Here is a 16,262-nt window from a genome sequence, read left to right as displayed (position 1 = left end):
GCATGCACCTCCTATTTTGCTAGTGCTCCAGGTGATCACCCATTTGTGTTCCACTTGTAGTTGTAGAAATTTGCCTCTTACCAGATATTAAGGGGGTGATTCAGTTAGGTGAGTTAGGCCGTCGTATAAGTAGATACGCCGACCTAACTTGGAATCTGCGCTGTCCTAAGTTTAAGTGTATTCTCAAACAGAGATATACTTAAACCTATCTAAGATACGACGGCTGGCGCCGTCGTATCTTAGATGCAATATTTAGGCTGGCCGCTAGGTGGCGATTCCATTGAGTTTGGCGTAGAATATGTAAATCACTAGATACGCCTATTCACGAACGTACGCCCGGCCGACGCAGAACAGATACGCCGTTTGCGTAAGGCATTTTCAGGCGTATAGTTATTCCATCATTCCATCAAATAGCTGGACTAGTAATGTTAAGTATGGCCGTCGTTCCCGCGTCGCAATTTGAAAATTTTACGTTGTTTGCTTACGCCCGCCGCATTTACGCTACGCCGCCGTAACTTAGCAGGCAAGTACTTTGTGAATACAGTACTTGCCTTGCAAACTTATGGCGGCGTAGTGTAAATGCCATACGCTACGCCGCCGCAACTATGCGCCCGCCTACCTGAATCCAGCTATAAGACTTTATAACAGGGTCTAGCCTTGCATATACTCACAAGTATAGTAAAAAAAAAAACAGGCATTTAGTAAATTAAACCGTCCAACTCCCTGATGGGCGTGCTGATGTCACTGCTACGACCTTCACCCAACGTACGCATCTTCGTATGAGATGTCGTCACTAGGGCAACAGTTGCATGATAGCATGGACTTTATGAAGTTGAACTGTTTTTTTTATTATTTATTATTACAGTGATTTTGATTATATGCACACGGCTGAACTATATTTTTATGATATTATTTACTTCTTTGCACTGTATGGTTAGATGATAGCACCTAATATAACACATTTTTTGATGAAGTTGCCGTTTGCAAGCATTTTAAATATGAAGAGTGTCCCCCTTACAGTGTTGGTCAGAATACCACCTTTACAGGCAGCTAAAATTATAATTGGTGCCATGCTGCTGCCTCTGCCAAGTGGTGTTGGCCCTCAAACAGTGATGGGCACCATAAAATCAGCAGTCAATCAGCCCTGGTTGAGAATAGCTGATGAATGCTGATCCTCTATCTGCAGTGTTTTCGGAGTCACTGACCAATACTCGGATCGGGAGCTGTGATTAGTTTTTCCAGGTCAATGTTAATAAAATACTAAAACCAGAGGCAGTCAGACTGTTTTTCGAAGGTCAGTAACGTCTGCCAATATACTTTTCCTGTGAGAGATGTTGTGTAGCATTCAGAAGTTGACATTTACTTGTGTGCTCTTGAGCTGTTCTTCGTGCCTTCCGGAAGCGGTATCCATGGGGGCTCAGGTTGAAGATGAGATCACTATGATATTGGAATTTTCTAAATCGAAAATCCACCAGATAGGAGAGATCATAGACAGCCTTGATGTATTCACTCTCACTGTATGGGGACAAAATGTGAGAGCAGTCTATGCCATGCAATACTTTTAGACCCAGGTGTCCTAATTGTAATAACCAGAGCTTTTTTTCTCGGAAAATAGGTGCAGGAACTCAACCACGACCCTGTTCAGATTTCACAAACAGTAGAAGGGTCTTAAAGGGGCATTAAATACCAGGATTGCATTACATTCAGAGTGCAGAGTTTAGGGGGTTACACACAGAGTACTGAGCTGTCACTTGTAAACCCAGAAACCAGACTTCTGTGTTTACAAGTGATTGTGGTGAGCAAGCACCAAAGGGTCTGAGCCAGAGGTGGTGGAACTGAGTTCCCTCAAGTTCCCCCTGAAAAAAAGCCCTGGGTATAACAAAAAGTTCTCAATTTTCATACTGATTTCAGAAGATACTGACCTGTCATTCTGGCAGTTGCTTTGGTAACTGAAGGCACATTTCATGATGGTGTCCAATGTCATGAGGCTCACATGCTGGAACAGCTCTATAGACTTCTTTTCTGAGACCAGATGCTCCCATTTGTCCTAATGAAGATCAAACCAGAAGGAAAATATTAATGCAATCATTCATTAAAGACTAAATTCAGCTATTGTCTGTTTTTTATTACTGCCTGTGACTACACTGGTGAGATGTGAGTTCCTAATCATTAATGGGTCAAATCAGTGATCGTTTTTTTTTTTGACCACGATGATGAGAGAATTTGAAGGAGTGGGGTGGAAATTTTTTCTTGAACGAGTGATATGTGGTTTTCATTCAGGAAATTCCATTCAACAACACTTAAAGTGGAGGTTCACCCAAAATATAATTTTTTAACATTATATTTAGGCTAATTAAGGGGAGCAGAAATGGGTATTTTTTTTAAAATCAATGCCGTACTTACCGTTGTAGAGATAGATGTTCTCCCGCCGCTTCTGGGTATGGGCTGCGGGACTGGGCGTTCCTATTTGATTGACAGGCTTCCGACAGGCTTCCGACGGTCGCATCCAGCGCGTCACGAGTTTCCGAAAGTAGCTGAACGTCGGTGCGCAGTATAGAGCCGCACCGACGTTCGGCTTTTTTTGGCACCTGGTGACGCGCTGTATGCGACCGTTGGAAGGCTGTCAATCAAATAGGAACGCCCAGTCCCGAAGATCATACCTGGAAGCGGCGGGAGAACATCGATCTCTAAAACGGTAAGTGCGGCATTGATTTAAAAAAAAAAATACCTGTTTCTGCTCCCCTTAATTAGCCTCAATCTAATGTTAAAAAAAAAATTCCGGTGAACTCCAGCTTTTAGTACTGTTGAACAACATTTGTCCAATCAAGGAATTTTTGTAAAAACATTAATTTGAAAACCTGCTCACTTAACAAGTTCAGTTCTATCCCTTCTCTACTCTACTATTTTTTGCCCCATTCTGACAGGAAGTGATGAGAAATCTCCCTAGTAGGAACACAGCAATACTGTAGTTCACAGGGCCATTTAAAAGTAGATGTGTATGGATAATAAAAAAAAAAAAAGGAAGGATATAATTTAGTGTCACTTTAAAGTGATTGTAAAGCTTCACTTTTTCTTTTTTTTTTTAAATAACAAACATGTCATACTTACCTCCACTATACAGCTTGTTTTGCACAGAGTGGCCCCGATCCACGCATTCTGGGGTCCATCGGTGGCTGTCTCGGCTCCTCCCTGCAACAGCCAAGGGGGTTACCTTGTGGGCGCGCTCCCGAATCCTGTATCGGGCGTCCATAGCCACCGACTTCAGGACTCGGCCCCGCCACCCACGTCATTGGAGTTGATTGAAAGCAGCGCGAGCCAATGGCTGCGCTGCTATCAATCTATGCAATGAAGAGACAAAAAGACCGGGCTGACATCCAGTGCGTTCTCGACGTGGGACTTTTGAGGGCTCAGGTAAATAAACCGGGGGGCTGGGGGGCCTGCAATCGCCAAATGTTTTTTCACTTTATAGCATAGGATCCAAGGTGAAAAAACATGAACCTTTACAACCCCTTTAAGGTAAACCATTCAAAAGAGAAGTACAGGGTCTGTCATAGAACTTGTCCCTGCCCCAGCCTGCGAATGAACAGTGAAAAAAGCAGCAGATCCATGAGCTCATTACACTGTCACTCTGCTCTGTCCTATCATCATTTTCCTACTTAGCACAGGAGCATTGCAGCAAAATGGATTGGCTCCCTGTGAGGCTTATCCCTCACCTAGAACAAAAGTTTACAGTGTACCCATATAAAAATTACATTTAAAAAACCTGAGCATATTCAGCAAATTAGCAAAAATATGGGGATTTGGTCACACCATATGGCCATATAGTGCTTAAGCATTCTACTGCGTCAAAGTACCCCATTATCAGTGGGTCCTACACTATTCATAGAATGAATGATCCTGCATCTCAACCATGGGAGAAATACAATCCTCTTTATGGTAGAACTAAAGGACTCTACCATGACAGCCAATGCTCTAGCATTTCTACAAGAGGCAAATTAACATGCAAATGATTATTAGAGGTCAGTTTCACCTTCACCAGCTGGGAAAATGATGGGCAACGGCTTGCTTATTCACCCTCTACAGGGTCAGCCTATATCTCAGCACTAATTGTTTCTTACCAGCATCACATTGGCGCAGTCTGACATCACTCCCACATATGGCTTCAGAACATCATAATGGAAACTCGGGGTCAGTAGCTTGCGGTGCTGGAACCACTTTTCACCAGATAATACCAATAATCCTTTCCCTGCATAACAAAAGCACAGTAAAAAGGATCAGAGCAAAATAACCAAAGTTAAATGTACAGAACATGTTGCACTTGGCAGGTTTTACGGCTACCAAACTCGACCAATGCAGGTCTATGGGGCCGTGCCTCAACTGCCTCTGAACTGCGCACAATGCATGCCATTGTAGCACGATAGGTGTAGAATTTGATGGATTAAGTCAAGTAGTAAGGAAGAAACTTCATGCCTCATGAAAAAGGAAGATAACATATCCTTGTGTAAACAGAGTAGTCTGTCTTAACTTTGCAGTTTTGGGGATCCCCTTCTAAAAATGTATATTTTTACAACTCATGTTACATTAGTGCGATAGTCAGTGGGAACAATGTTCCTTATGTAGCTGTACCCCCGTGAGGGCTGCTAATAGACTCTGTACCCCACTGATTACCTCGACTCTGCAAATCCTCCCTTACCTCTGACACCCTGGGTTTCATCATATCACTAACTGTAGTAGTAAATAGACTCACACAGTATTTGAACAGTTCAAATACGTTTTCTGTATTAATAAAACACAAAATACGTATATATCAACTTTCTCAGTTAGTAATAAACACTCCTACACACACACACACACACACAGCTATTTTATCTATACTTATCCAAAAAAAAAAACACAATATAATGGTGCAAAGTTCCTTTGGTTGTAAATTAACACAAATATTAACCCAATCACAGAAACCTATGTGAACAGGTTAACAGGATGGTAGACAACTGACACTATGGGATTGATTTACTAAAACTGGAGAGTGCAAAATAAGGTGCAGCTTTGCATAGAAACCAATCAGCTTCCAGGTTTTATTGTCAAAGTTTAAAGGAGTTGTAAAGAATTTTTTTTTTCACCTTAATGCAATCTATGCATTAAGGTGAAAAAACATCTGATGTTGCCGCCCCCCCCCCCCCCCCCCCCCCGAGTCCGTTATACTTACCTGACCCCTCGAAAGTCCCGCGCGGTCTCTTCGCCGCTCAGCCTGGCCGCTGATTGGCTAGCGCGGATGGATTGAGAGCAGCACAGCCATTGGCTGGCGCTGCTGTCAATCACATCAAGTGACGCGGTGCGGGGCAGGGCCTAGTGATACAGCGAGCGGCTATGGCCGCTCGCTGTATCACGGGAGCAAGCCCGCAATTAGTGACCACCATGCGAGCTCTCGCATGACTGTGGTGACTAATTGCGGGGAGGATCGAGACAGCCGCCGAGGGACCCCAGAAGATATGGATCGGGGGCACTCTGTGCAAAACGAACTGCACAGTGGAGGTAAGTATGACATGTTTGTTATTTAAAAAAAAAAAAAAATCCTTTACAAACCCTTTAATTGAACAAGCTTAAGTTAGAAGCTGATTGGCTAGAATGCACAGCTGCACCAGATCTTGCGTTCACCATATTTAGTAAATCAACCCCTATATCTTATGTGTCAGATTTCTCCCTTCTGCCTCCTCGACTCACAGGCCAGAAAATCCTGAACAATATGGAGGAACACTATGCAAACTATTATATTCAAATAAGATGGCTCCCCCTAGCAGTCCAATGCAATTAAGGCAGATGAGGGAAAAGGATGATAAAAAAGGTAAAAAAGTACTTGAAATCCAGATATCTTCAGCTAACCTCTTTATGCTGTAAATAAAGTAATCCTAGATGACAGAATGTAGCAAATTTGGTTTACCCTTTTTGTATTATGACTTCCTTCTTTTATGATCCTAAAGGTGTTATCCATCCTGGCTACTGGAGTCAATAATGTGAACTGGTCATAGATGTCCGCTTTCAGTATTCGTTATAACCTAAGATTTGACTTCTGTGGGACTACAAGTACCACCAGCTGAACTGTGTGAATGATGTCTGAAAGCAGTGTCCTTAACTATAACATGGGCTATGCCCGCTCTAAACACTCTGGAACTCAGATGAAATTGGCAACGATGCAGATGATGAGAAGACTCCAGCTAAAACTCCCTCTCTGTATTTTGACTATGGGTAACTGCATCAGCCGCGACACGCTGCAGCTCACTGGAATCTGAATTGCACTGTTGCATGACTATATACGTCCTTAGTTTGCTGCCACAACCGAGGTAGCCATCTCTTCAGGCGGCGGTCCTGTAAACAATGTAGTGGTGGTCTCTGCGGCGGATTTGCGGGGGGCACATTGTACTCCTAGAACCGGCTGATGGTTTATTGATGGATACAGGAGGAGGGGGACAGCACACATGGAGAAGTCAAAGCACAGGAGGGGGAGAGGATTTGTGCTGGGGTGGGGTGGGGACAAATCCTCTTACCCCCCAAATCAAAGAGATGTCACAGAGGACCTGTGTCCTCCCTCCAGCCACCCAAGACATCCCTGTGTCCTCTGCACCCCAGAAGACCCCCCAGTGTCCTACAGGCACCCCACGGCATCCCAGTGTCCTCCCCTTTCCCCTATGTTCTCCACTTCCCCCTGTGTTCCCCTGCATGCCCCTGTGTCCTCTGCGCCCCCCACAGCGTACCCCTGTGTGCTTCACGCCCCCAATATCCTCTGTGCCCCCACAGTGTCTCTGTGCCCCCCAGGCATCCCTGTGTCTTTCGTGCCCCCCAGTGTGCTCTGCGCCCCCCCCCCTGCTGTATCCCCTTGTCCCCCTGTGTCCTCTGCATCCCCCAGTATCATCTGCACCCCCAAGGTATCTTCCTGTGTCCATTGCATCCCCCAGTGTCCTCTGCGCCCCCCCACAGAGTCCCCATGTGTCCTCCTGATGTCCAGGGGCCCCCATGAGTTGTCAGTCCGCCCCTGATACACACATATGTATTTAGATGCTAATCTAATGTTAGCTGATAATAAGAAAGCTGTTACATACCAATCCATGGGATGAGGAGGTTATAGGCAAAGTTATCCTTTGGATCTGTAAGAAAAAACAGAGCGTGATAGTTCTGTGTATAGGTTACATAGAGCACTGAACAGTTCCAGGTACTCCATTCAAGGGGGAAAATTGCAGATTGCAAATTTTTAATAAAAAATATTTTTTTTTGAATTTCAGAAGATTAAAGTACAAGGATTGTAAGAAATGAGTGGAGAGTATTTAATATATGATAATTAAACATGTACAGTGTATCCTTCTATCAAAAAATGTACCTGGCTTCCCGACTCAATTATTCAGTTTTAAAATGTATGAGGAGATATTTGCCTTTTTAACGAGTGGTAATGAACATTGTAGGGTAGGATAAAATGAGGGGAAGGTAAAATAAATAAACATCAGGGACAAATGGCCTACAGTAAAGTAAAACCATAATTGCTGCGTATGTGTCTAAAAGCAAAAGGAGGCATTCATGCATACAACATACTATATCCTAAAAACTTTAAGGTGGAACGCCAAACAAAGCCTTCCCTCTTGTTTATCAGTGGGAAAGGGATAGGACCTCTTTTGGGTTTTTAATTCTGCCCGTCTCTCTATTTGAAAATATCCCCCCTTATATCCTGTCAGAGACTCAGCAGGAAGAAAAATGGTAATCTGTTATCTCATCTTGGACAGATATCATCACCGTCATTGGAATAAGTATCCCCATCGTGAAATTTCCACCCCACTCTAGTGTGTAGCACTCACACCCAAAAGTGCCCACTGAATGGTCCCAGGGTTCTCGATAATGGTATTAACTATATCTTGTAACCACTACCAATAATCCCATCCTTCCCCTTAAGAACCACGCAACACTGACTATGGAGAAATTGGCCATTGGGGCCGTTTTATTAACCAAATATAAATATGTAAAATAATCACCTTATTAACATAAACTCTTTTAAACATAACACCAGTTATTCCCTGCACCGGAGCCCAAGGTCCCAATGGCCTACAAACCAGAACTGTACCTGCTAGTACGTCTCAGGCCTCCAGTCGCGAAAACCACCGACTCAGAGACAACTAGCGGGTACCCATGTACCACCTGGGAGCCGTACCTCAGACGGGTCCCTCCACCATGCCTTTTAAAGTGCCCATAAGACCTAAAATGATCTTGAACCCCCGCAGATGCAGCAATCAAACCTCAAATCCCGCAACCACCCTATACAAACACAACACCCACCAAGTTGTCGGGTGGGCGGGAAGTTCCTTACCCTGCTCTCCCTCACAGTGAACTGATCCCTCCCCTTCCTGCTGGCAGTCCTCCTCCCTGCACAATCCCCATGAGCCAATCACACAATCACACGGCCCCCCTGCTCTGTCCCTAAGCCATCCCCCTGACACGTACTCTGTCTCTGCCAAGTTAACCTCTGTCATGCCAGCCTCTCTTTCCCAAGATGGGGGTTAGGCAGCTGGGCACACATTCTCAGTCACTTTTCTAGCTCAATAATTAGCCCTGGGGTATCCTTTTGTATGGGCTTCTACCTATAGGTAAGCCTAGAATAAGGCTTACCTATAGGTAGTGGAAATACCGCATGCATGGGGAAGAAACAAAACTAAGTGCCGTTTTTTCCCTAGCCTGTGCCGTTAATGGCAGCTCCCATGCGTGGGAGTGACGTCACGCGGCTACGGTGAATCACAGCCGGAGATGGAGTCCGCGGCCCGGAAGGAAGAGGGGCCAGAAGATGAACGCTGCCTACACAGGGGACATCGCTGAATTATTTTGCATGTAAGTGTCACATAATGGGCTAGTATGCAATACATACTAGCCCATTATGCTTTTCATTTGCAGGCTTTGCAGACAGCAAAACCCATCAGGGTTTACTTCTTCTTTAATATTCGGATGCCTCCTTCCAAAATCAGCCAGACAAGTCTCCTGTGAACTCTTCAGACGATCCCCAGATAAATCCTTCGATCAGCTCAAAGTTCAGTAGAATAGCCCCCCCCCCCCTCCAACACAGCTGGGACCTCGATGAGCAAATGAAGACGCACAGTGGGACTGCAAAGAAGGGCAGCAGCCTGACATCTTCTCCTGGACAAGAACCCATCTGCCCTAGGTCTCAAACTATTTCTACACTCTCTCAGCCACCTACTGGTCACCCTCCCCCAGGAATTGTCTGGGACCTCATAAGAATTCAGACTGTAGATTGGACTCTCCCAGCCCACTGCATTCCAGTACTCTCCAGAAGGCAGGGGGAAGCAGTCAAACCCAAATCCTGTGAAACTCAGAGCAGCCCAAAGCAATTACAAGCTGCTCAACTGATTACAGTAGAGCCAAAAGAACAACGTTTATGAAGCCTAGCTAGCTGGCTAACTAGGAAGGTGATAAAAGTGAAACAATCTTATATTTCCATTTATTTAACCTGGTGTCCTTGATGAACTAGGTCACAGACAGCAATATACTGTACATCCAACAGATGCTCTGAATCTTCATAAGATGTCAGCAATGATTCTCTCTAAAGAGAACCTATCGTGATAGAAATATCCAGATTGTCATTGTTAACCACTCCTAAAAATGTGGGTTGCTTGTCATTTTGAGCTAATGGCTTCAACACTGAGGGCCAGATTCTCATAGAATCGGCGGCGGCGTAGTGTAAGCCATTTACACCACGCCACCGCAACTTACTGGAGCAAGTGCCGTATTCTCCAAGCACTTGCTCCGTAATTTGCAGCGCGTAGTGTAAATGGCCCGGCGTATGGCCGCGTAATTCAAAGGGGGCGGCTTGTATTCAAATTAAGCGCGCCCCCGCGCCGATCAAACTGCGCATGCGCCGGGCGGAAAAATAACCCAGTGCGCATGCTCCAGCTCACAACGGAAAACGTCAATGACACCGACGTGAGCGTCATTGACGTAAAGTCGTATTCGCGAACGACTTAGTAAAACGACGTAACCGACGGAAAAAGACGACGCTGTCCCGAGGCCATACTTAACATGGCATACGACAGACCTTCGTAAACTTACCCCTCATATAGCAGGGGTAAGTTTACGCTTACAGAAACGTCGTAAATTCACTGCGTCGACCGCGCGTACATTCGGGAATCTCGCCTAAATAGCTAATTTGCATAGACGACGGGGAAAACGACGAGGCGACACCTAGCGGCGGGAAAAAAAATTGCATTTAAGATCTGACAGCGTAAGAGCCTTACGCCTGTCAGATCTAATTGATATCTATGCGTAACTGATTCTAAGAATCAGTCGCATAGATACGACGGCCCAGATTAGGACTTACGACGGCGCAAATGGCGTTGCGCCGTCGTCAGCCCTTTGAGAATCTGGGCCTTAGTTACTAGCCAGGAACAAGTTTGTAGATTGGGACAGGGCCGGAACAAGGGGAGGGCAGGAGAGGAGGCTGCCCTGGGCGCAATGGTTTATGGCAGGGATTTGGGCACCCTGACCCTATCCTTTAAGGAAGGGGGGGCGCAGTTTGGTATCTTTGCCCTGAATGGCCTTTTCCCGGCACTGGATTGGGAGTTCCGACTTCACTTGCTGCATACTGGCTTTAGAGAAGCAACTCAAAGACCGGCCATACATAGTTCAAATCTCAGCTGGTTTAGCAGGAACTGGCCAAGATTTGAACCATATATGGGCAGGCTGAATGGACCAAGTTGATCAATTAACTTGGGTACAACCAGCATACCTGATTTTACACACAATTTTGGCTACCGGCTGGTATAGCCGCTAGCAACAATCACTGTCTTCTCCTGACGGGAACGGCTTCCCCCTCTGGGAGAATACAATGGCTCAGCGGGAGGGATTCTCCTGTCAACACTGTGTTGTTTGGAGAATTGAGTGAATTTCTTCAGTTTGCAGGAAAGAAATTTGCTCCATGTATGGGCTGCAAAAGTTTACATTACTATACCCAAATCGCAAATCCTTATCACATAACAGGTTATCCTTTTACAAATTGAAATTCTTTAACAAAAAAGAAGCAAAAAAACTTCTTACCTTGTCTGGAAAAAATGACCTTTGCATAGTCTGGATGACAGATAGTGACAGTAGCAAAGAATCTTCCAAGCCACATGGGAAATGCATATTTAAATCTTCTCCCATAACTAGCCACAATGTCCAAATCTGTGCCATCTTTTTTAAACTATGAGCAAAAAAAAAAGAGATTTTTGACAATGGAGAAAATAAAGCATTATAGAATCGGTTGGAAGACTATCTTGAAGAATCCTGCACTGGGTAAAAGTATAAAGATGAAAACATAAACGGTTGCATTGGGTTATTTAAAGAGCAACTGCACTTCTTACCAGTGGCGCCACTCCATTCAACTTTTACAATTGTTAAAGTGACCCTATCACTATAGAGGCAAAAGTAAAATAAAGCCACCCTGTAAGATGAAATATACCTCTCTGGTGGCCCATGTGTTAAACGTCTGCCGTGTTGTTGATCCCTTTCTGCTGCAGGTATTTAACACTTCTGGGTGTGGACCTATTCCTCCCACCTAACCCTGTGGTTCCACGTGTGGATTGGTACATTACATGATGTAAAAGGCAACAGGAAGCAAAAAAAGTGTTAGATATTTGCTGCTGCACGGGATCAACAACACTGGGATTTTACTAAAACTGCATGGTGCAAAATATGGTGCATCACTGTGTAGCAAGATCCCAGGCCTCCTTTAGTATAATGAGAACCTCCAGAGTCAAGAGCTGCTTACATCATGCCATATAGGGGTAGATTCACATACAAATAGATCGGCGCAGCGTATGTGAGATACGCTACGCCGCTGTAACTTACATTAGGCCGGTTTGAATCCCCAAAGAATTTGCGCCGTAAGTTACGGCGGCGTAGTGTATCTCAAGCGGCGTAACGGCGCGGAATTCAAATTGGCGATTAGGGGGCGTGTTTCATTTAAATGAAGCGCGTCCCCGCGCCGAATGAACTGCGCATGCGCCGTCCCTAAATTTCCCGCTGTGCATTGCGCTAAATGACGTCGCAAGGACGTCATTTTTTTAAACATAGACGTGACTTACTTACATTCTGATTCACGGACGACTTACGCAAAAAAAAAAAAAAAATTCAAATTAAACGCGGGAACGACGGCCATACTTAACATGGCAAGTCTAACTATACGCGACGAAATAGCAGTTTTAACTATACGCCGGAAAAAGCCGACTACAGACGCCGTAAAAAAATGCGCCGGCCACTCGTACGTTCGTGGATTGTCGGAAATAGCTAATTTGCATACCCGACGCGGAAAACGACGTGAACCCCACCCAGCGGACGCCGAAGTATTGCATCTTAGATCCGAAGGCGTACGAAGACGTACACCTGTCGGATCTAACCCAGATGCCATCGTATCTTGTTTTGAGGATTCAAAACAACGATACGACGCGGGAAATTTTAAAGTATCAGTAGATACACCGGCGTACTCGCTCTGTGGATCTGCCCCATAGAGTGGGTTGTAAGGCATAGTGGGTGTAGTGCAAGGTAGATTCATGGGCCCCAGACACTTCTTGAATGCAAAGATATGTTTTTCTCTCTAACAGAACTGTGGGAGAGAGGGTTTAGGGCCAGGACACCATTAGGTAGTTGCAATGTTAAAGTGGTGTTCCGCACCCCCAACAAAAAAAAACAGCAGCTACACATACTGCAGCTACTGGCTTTTAATAAATGGACACTTACCTGTCTTGGAGTACAGCGATGTCGGCACCTGCAGCTGATGTTTCCATCAGCTGTCGGTTGCTGCCACCGCCATTGCAGGTAAGGGTACCCGGCAGTGTAGCCTTTCCGTTTCGCGCCGGGAAACTTACAGCGCATTCGCGAGGCATGCTCCTCTCTCCTATTGGCCCGGTGGATGGGGGGAGGGAGGAGGAGGGAGCCCCGCGCTGACATTACGGGCCGAGGCCCGGACTCCCGGAAGAGGGAAAGACAGGTATCCTGCCCCCCCCCTACCCCAAAAGGTGCCAAATGTGACACCGGAAGGGGGGGGGGTGAGGAATACGGTAAACAGAAGTTCCACTTTTGGGTGTAACTCCGCTTTAATTGACAGACTTTGAGACTTCTACAGGTAGACAGCAATGCAGGGAAAGGCATCCAGCAAGACACCAAATCTGCATTTGTAGGAATGCTGTCTCCTATGGCATCAGTTTCTAATTCAATTTGTAACAAACTCCTTTACTTTCTCTACATTTACTTCTTGCAGGTTCTCAATCCACTTAGCTCCCAGTCTCTCTCTCACTAGACTTGCTGGTTCACTGCCACTTAATCCCTTGAGCTCTTCCAATCTTCACTTAAGCATCTTCCTCAGGCGTCACCCGCGCTTCTCTGCTGGGTCCCTGGCTTGGCACTCCAGATACTTCTCAAGCTTCACCCCACTGGCCTGCTCAGTCCCTGGCTTGACACACAAGGCTGCTCTGCAAGTGTCACCTCCGCTGGCTGGGTCCCTGGCTTGACACCTGCTAAAGTTTCCCAATTCTTCACTGTCCCCGGTTGGTGCAAATACTGCTTCGGTACTTGCTTCAGTTACTCACAGTGGTCCCTGGTAATAAGGTGGTTGGTCCCTTAGTGGCGACAGCTTCCCCTCTACCTCCGACCACGACAGGTTTTACAGCCGGCAGAACCGGCACTTCTGGTTGGACTGCAAGCCGCAATACCAACCTTGCGCTGGTTTCTTGCATCCGAATAGAGTCAGGATGCCCACTAACACACAGCTCCTTTCTCTATCTGCAACGAAGAGAGCGTCCTGACTCTCCTGTCATCCAAGGGAGGGGGCGAGCACGACACTCCACACCAGGGAGAAAGCCTTGCATTACTGTGTGGAGTTACAGACAGAAGAACAGGAAGTGAGGATTTCTCAGAAGAAAAAAAGGACATTTAGCCCAGGTTCACACTGGGCTGCGGGAGTGAAGTCGTGCGAGTTCAGTTGAACTCGCACGATTTCACTCCCGCTGGCAGTCCCGATTTCGGCCGCGATTTCAGAGACATCTGTGCAGGTTTCTGCACAGATGTCAATGTAAATCGCGACCCGAAATCGCAAAAAGTAGTACAGGAACTACTTTTTAAAATCGGTGCAGCGCCGCAGATGCGGCGTCGCACCGAGTAGCACGGTGCCATTGCCGACAAATGTCGCCAATTTGAGATGCGATTTGACATCTCAAATCGCATCTCAAATCGTACCAGTGTGAACCAGGCCTAAAAAGCAAAATCAAAGGATGAGATAAGTGAAGGAGGACTGCACCAAGGTAAAGGAAGCTATTTAGGAAAAAAAATACCTTTACAACCCCTTTAACCGCTTGCCGACCAGCCGCCGCAGTTTTACGGCGGCAGGTCGGCTCTGCTGGGCGAGATCACGTATATCTACATCATCTCGCCGAGCAGCCAATAGGGGCGCGATCACCGCCGGGCACTCGCGATTGCTCGTTACAGAGCGAGAACAGGGAGCTGTGTGTGTAAACACACAGCTCCCGGTCCTGTCAGGGGGAGAAATGCCTGATTGTCTGTTCATACGATGTATGAACAGCGATCTGTCATTTCCCCTAGTCAGTCCACCCCCCCTTCAGTTAGAACACACCCAGGGAACATACTTAACCCCTTCCTCGCCCCCTAGTGTCAACCCCTTCCCTGCCAGTGCCATTTTTATAGTAATCAATGCATTTTTATAGCACTGATCGCTATAAAAATGCCAATGGCCCCAAAAATGTGTCAGAAGTGTCCGCCATAATGTCGCAGTACCGATAAAAATCGCTGATTGCCGCCATTACTAGTAAAAAAAAAATATTAATAAAAATAAATGAGGGTTTACAACCCCTTTAAATTATTGTCAAGATAAGAATAACAGCGCCTTACCACATGTGTATTGCCATACAGCCAATGCGTCTCGGGACCTGGAAAAGAACGGAAATTTTTCAGCAGCTGCTTCCTCCTCAGATGCAATGAATAAGCTTTATATAGGAGATAGAAGACACACAGACAGGCAACAAAGTGAAATAGATCTGAGAAACTCAGAGAGGGCAATCCAAATATAGAGGAAGCCATGTTGGCAATGTACACTGCGCTGTGTACACTACACTGATCTCTGTACTGTATGTCAAATCACATATGTAAATCATTGTCAGTAGAAGGCATGTCTTTACAAATGCAATGGATAGGACAATGTGCAGAGGAGGTGGATAAACCACGCAGGAGGGCGTGACTTCCCTGACAATCATAAACAGACATTGAGTGCAGCAGGTGTATGAGAGATTTAGTGGAAGAAAGAGAAAACAAGCAATAGAGAATATTAAATCAAAGTATCCAGCAGAATTTATTTCATCAGAATGGGTTAGCCAGATTCATGTAAAATTATTATTTGTAATTGAAGTAAATGCAGAATAGTGCTGTGCTGCCAGTCACTCAATTTAAATGTATATTCACGAATAAACTTCAGCAAATCAATACGGTAAGCGAATAAAAATAAACACAAACGAGCACTGAACTGATTCTTTCTGGAGAAGAGACGCTTGAGGGGGGATATGATTTCAATTTACAAATACCGTACTGGTGACCCCACAGTAGGGATAAAACTTTTTCATGGAACAGAGTTTAATAAGACATGTGGCCACTCATTAAAATTAGAAGAAAAGAGGTTTAACCTTAAACTACTGTAGCGCTACCCCCGAAGGAGCCGCTGGTTGATTTGGGATCTACTCTCTTAAGCTCAGTTCACCCCCTTTTAAAGCGGGAGTTCACCCGAAAAAATTTTTTTAACAGTAGATTGGGCCTAATTACGTGAAGCAGAATCGGGTGTTTTGATTAAAATCAATGCAGTACTTACCTTTTTTGAGATAGATGTTCTCCCGCCGCTTCCGGGTATGGTCTTCGGGACTGGGCGGTCCTATTTGATTGACAGCCTTCCGACGGTCGCATACAGCGCGTCATGAGTTGCCGAATGTCGGTGCGGTGCTATACGGCGCCTGCGCACCGACGTTTGGCTACTTTCGGAAACTGGTGACGCGCTGTATGCGACGGTCGGAAGGCTGCCAATCAAATAGGAACGCCCAGTCCCGCAGCCCATACCCGGAAGCGGCGGGAGAACATCTATCTCATAAACGGTAAGTACTGCATTGATTTTAATCAAAACACCCGATTCTGCTTTCCGCAATTAGGCCCAATCTACTGTTAAAAAATGATTTTTTGGGTGAACCTCCACT

The 16,262-nt window shown here is 45.6% G+C and overlaps 1 protein-coding gene across 1 annotated transcript in view; it reads right to left on the bottom strand.

Annotated features, from left to right (window-relative positions):
- The window catches only part of LOC120945954 (cytochrome P450 4B1-like), a 34,469-nt gene extending 19,297 nt beyond the window's left edge, over window positions 1-15,172 (bottom strand). Inside the window, exons 1-6 of the mRNA XM_040360551.1 lie at window positions 14,920-15,172; window positions 11,077-11,221; window positions 7,095-7,139; window positions 4,119-4,246; window positions 1,923-2,047; window positions 1,364-1,515 (exon numbers count right to left, since the gene is read on the bottom strand). Of these exons, the coding sequence (XP_040216485.1) occupies window positions 1,364-1,515; window positions 1,923-2,047; window positions 4,119-4,246; window positions 7,095-7,139; window positions 11,077-11,221; window positions 14,920-15,108 (784 nt within the window). The 5' untranslated portion in view covers window positions 15,109-15,172. The remainder of the gene's footprint in view (window positions 1-1,363; window positions 1,516-1,922; window positions 2,048-4,118; window positions 4,247-7,094; window positions 7,140-11,076; window positions 11,222-14,919) is intronic.
- Window positions 15,173-16,262: the final 1,090 nt, after the last annotated feature.

This window comes from Rana temporaria, chromosome 7, assembly GCF_905171775.1.
Source record: "Rana temporaria chromosome 7, aRanTem1.1, whole genome shotgun sequence".
Classification (NCBI taxonomy): domain Eukaryota; kingdom Metazoa; phylum Chordata; class Amphibia; order Anura; family Ranidae; genus Rana; species Rana temporaria.
Note: the sequence above shows the minus strand (reverse complement) of the source record. Positions and strands in the feature narration are given on the sequence as shown.